The 2,628-nt window shown below is 61.8% G+C and overlaps 2 protein-coding genes across 2 annotated transcripts; one reads left to right on the top strand and one right to left on the bottom strand.

Moving 5' to 3' along the window:
• Positions 1-687: 687 nt before the first annotated feature.
• VDBG_09460 (NADH-ubiquinone oxidoreductase complex 1/LYR family protein) lies at positions 688-1,017 on the bottom strand (the record flags this gene model as incomplete). Its single annotated transcript, XM_003000219.1, has 2 exons — positions 688-704; positions 840-1,017. The coding sequence occupies 2 exons, from the start codon at positions 1,015-1,017 to the stop codon at positions 688-690; spliced, it is 195 nt and encodes a 64-aa protein (XP_003000265.1).
• A 506-nt stretch (positions 1,018-1,523) lies between these two features.
• VDBG_09461 (predicted protein) lies at positions 1,524-2,605 on the top strand (the record flags this gene model as incomplete). The annotated part of the gene is made up of 2 exons (XM_003000220.1): positions 1,524-1,790; positions 1,883-2,605. 2 exons carry the CDS (start codon positions 1,524-1,526, stop codon positions 2,603-2,605), a joined length of 990 nt encoding a protein of 329 aa, XP_003000266.1.
• Positions 2,606-2,628: the final 23 nt, after the last annotated feature.

Raw genomic sequence — 2,628 nt, forward strand, 5'->3', positions numbered from 1 at the left:
GGACAAGGCTGGGCATTGATACATGTTTTCCCTTGGTTTTCTTTTCTTTCCCGTTCATGCCATTTGCAGGAGGGCCATTTTACATTCAGATTGGGGCAGCATGATGGAATGACTTTTTTTGTATATTTCGTTTTCGGGGTTCTATCTATCTCTATCCCGTTTCGCGCGTTTTGCTGCTGCCTGTCCATCTCTCACGAGCCTCACGCGTCCGGCACGTAGCGCTTCCGCAGCGTGCGGTAGCGTTTGAGGTAGTAGCTGGGCCGGGTCAGCTTGAGGCTGTATGCAGGTTCTGAGAAAGGGGGAGACGACGCAGGGGGGGGTTGCGATGGGATTGCGTATTCAGATTGATATGATGGGGACGAATAGACTCTACTTCTCGGCTCGCTTCTCCGTGTCTGTCTTGTGTCCTGTGCTCAGGCGGTGTTTTGGGGTCTGGTACGGTGGCGAGGGAGAGGTATGTGTATGGCCACTGTGAAGTAGAAGCAACCGGCACTACCAGTTGATTCACCACCCTCATGATGGGAGATGAGTGATCAGGGGTGAAGACGAAGACTAGTCGTCCCCAACGTCACTCGAGGGCGGCACTCGTTTGGAATACATCTCGCAGACTCGACTCGACCATAAGAGAAGAGAGGCCATGGGGCGATGCCCAAAAAGGACACGCGCAAACGAGAGACCGTGGCAAACTCACAGCGCTTCAATCTCTGTCACGACGAAACAAAAGTCAGCCCATCGTCATGTACGCGATAAGTCCAACCAGAACAAGCAACAAGACAACAGAGCAAGCAACAAGACAACAGAGCAAGCAACAAGACGACCAGAACAACGAGCACACTGACCCTTCTTCACAAACTCGGCCCGCTCGAGGCCCCTGCGAATCGCCGCCTCGTCGCGCAGCCCCGCGTTGGCGGCGAAGGCCTTGTGCAGGCGCGGGCGAAAGTAGGCGAAGCCGAGGGGGTATTCGCGGCCCAGGAACAGGAGCTCTGCGTCGTCAGCGACTTTTTCGAGGAACGTCATGTAGACAGCAAGCAAAGATGAAGATGCGCCGCGTTGTCATGTCGTTGTCGAGGTCCGCAGCCGAGGGAGAGCAGGGGAATGGCACCTTTGTACATGGCGATGACCTGGCGTCGCAGCTCGGGGTTGACGCTCATCGTGTCGCGTGGGTGGCCGTGACAAGTTTCGCGCTGCGGCTACATGGGGAGAGGAGAGCGTGGAGCGGCAGTCTTGTCTTCTGTGCCGTCTTCTGTGATGGTGTTGATGCCTATGATGGATTGTCCACTGCCTCATGATGCAACCTCTCGCTTCATGCCATGAAGCTGCCCGGGCTTATCTTATCGCAGTTCCGTCTCCACCACAGCTCGCGAGCCCATGCCCCGTGGCGAGCCATGCGAGCAAACCACCAAGGCCTCTGATCACGACATTCGGCTCTCTGTACTGCGAACGACAGCAGCAACGAGCCTCCTCCGAAATCCGACCACCGAAACTCTCCCCCTCCTCGCAGACACCCCCCCAGACACCCCGCCATGTCCAACCGCCTGCCGACCTTCAACGGCCGCGCCTCGCTCGAGCGCATCGGCCGCTGCCTCGCCTTCGGCTGCAACCCCGACCAGACAGCCCTCGCCGCAAGCCTCGTCGCCCGCATCGCCAAGCGCGCCGCCCCCGTCTACGCCATCCTCCAGGGCTACCCCGCGCGCCCGGGCTTCACGATCCCCCACCTCCGCGTGCCCGCCAACGCCACCTGGCAGCCCTCCGCGACGAGCGCCGGCCTCGACGCGACATCATGGCAGAGGGTGAGCACACGATCCGTCCCCCCTTCTCCCGGCTGAGCGATCTCTGCCGTGCGCATGTCGTCTGCCCCGTTCCCGGCTGACCCGCTACGCAGAAAGCAGACAGCAACGCGACGTACCTGGCCATAGCGAACGAGGCGCTGTACCAGACGCTGGCGCACGCCCGGGACACGGCGCCCCCGGACCTGGCGGCCCAGTGGCAGGCGTTGCTGTACGGCGCGCCGCCGGCTGAGGGGGCTGCGACGGCGGCGGCGGCGGTGACGATCAAGAATGCGAGGACCAACATCATGCCGAGCCACGTACGTTGCCTCCTTTTTGTCTCCTCCTTTTGTGTTCCCCCTTTCTGCCCCTTTTTGGGCTGCCCCAGATCGCAGCATACGGACAGACAGCCGACTAACGTCCCAGGCCATGACCGAGCCGGAGACGATACGCGCCTTTACGAGATTCATGCCCTGGACGCGGGACGCCAAGACGACGCAGAGCATCGTCGTGCAGACGCTCATCTGGTCGCTGACGCGCGGCACGCTGCTCGCGCGCACGGGCACGACGCTGTCGCTCTACGAACCCATGCCGGCTGGCTCGTCGGCGAGCTCGACCGGCTGAGCGCCGTCGAGAACACGAGCGCCGAGACGCGCCTGCGCAAGGCCAATGCCGTGCTGCGCGGCATCGGCCGTGACCTGCGCCGGCTCGAAGAGCAGACGTGGAACCGCGCCGACGCCGTCGAGACATGGCGCGCCAAGGGGCGTGAGGAAGCCCGGGGGGAGGAGCATGCTTCGGGCTGGGATGCTTCGGCTGGATGGGATTGCATCAACGGGTGATGGGCTGCTGGCTGGACTCGTCA

This window comes from Verticillium alfalfae, genomic scaffold (assembly GCF_000150825.1).
Source record: "Verticillium alfalfae VaMs.102 supercont1.15 genomic scaffold, whole genome shotgun sequence".
NCBI lineage: Eukaryota > Fungi > Ascomycota > Sordariomycetes > Glomerellales > Plectosphaerellaceae > Verticillium > Verticillium alfalfae.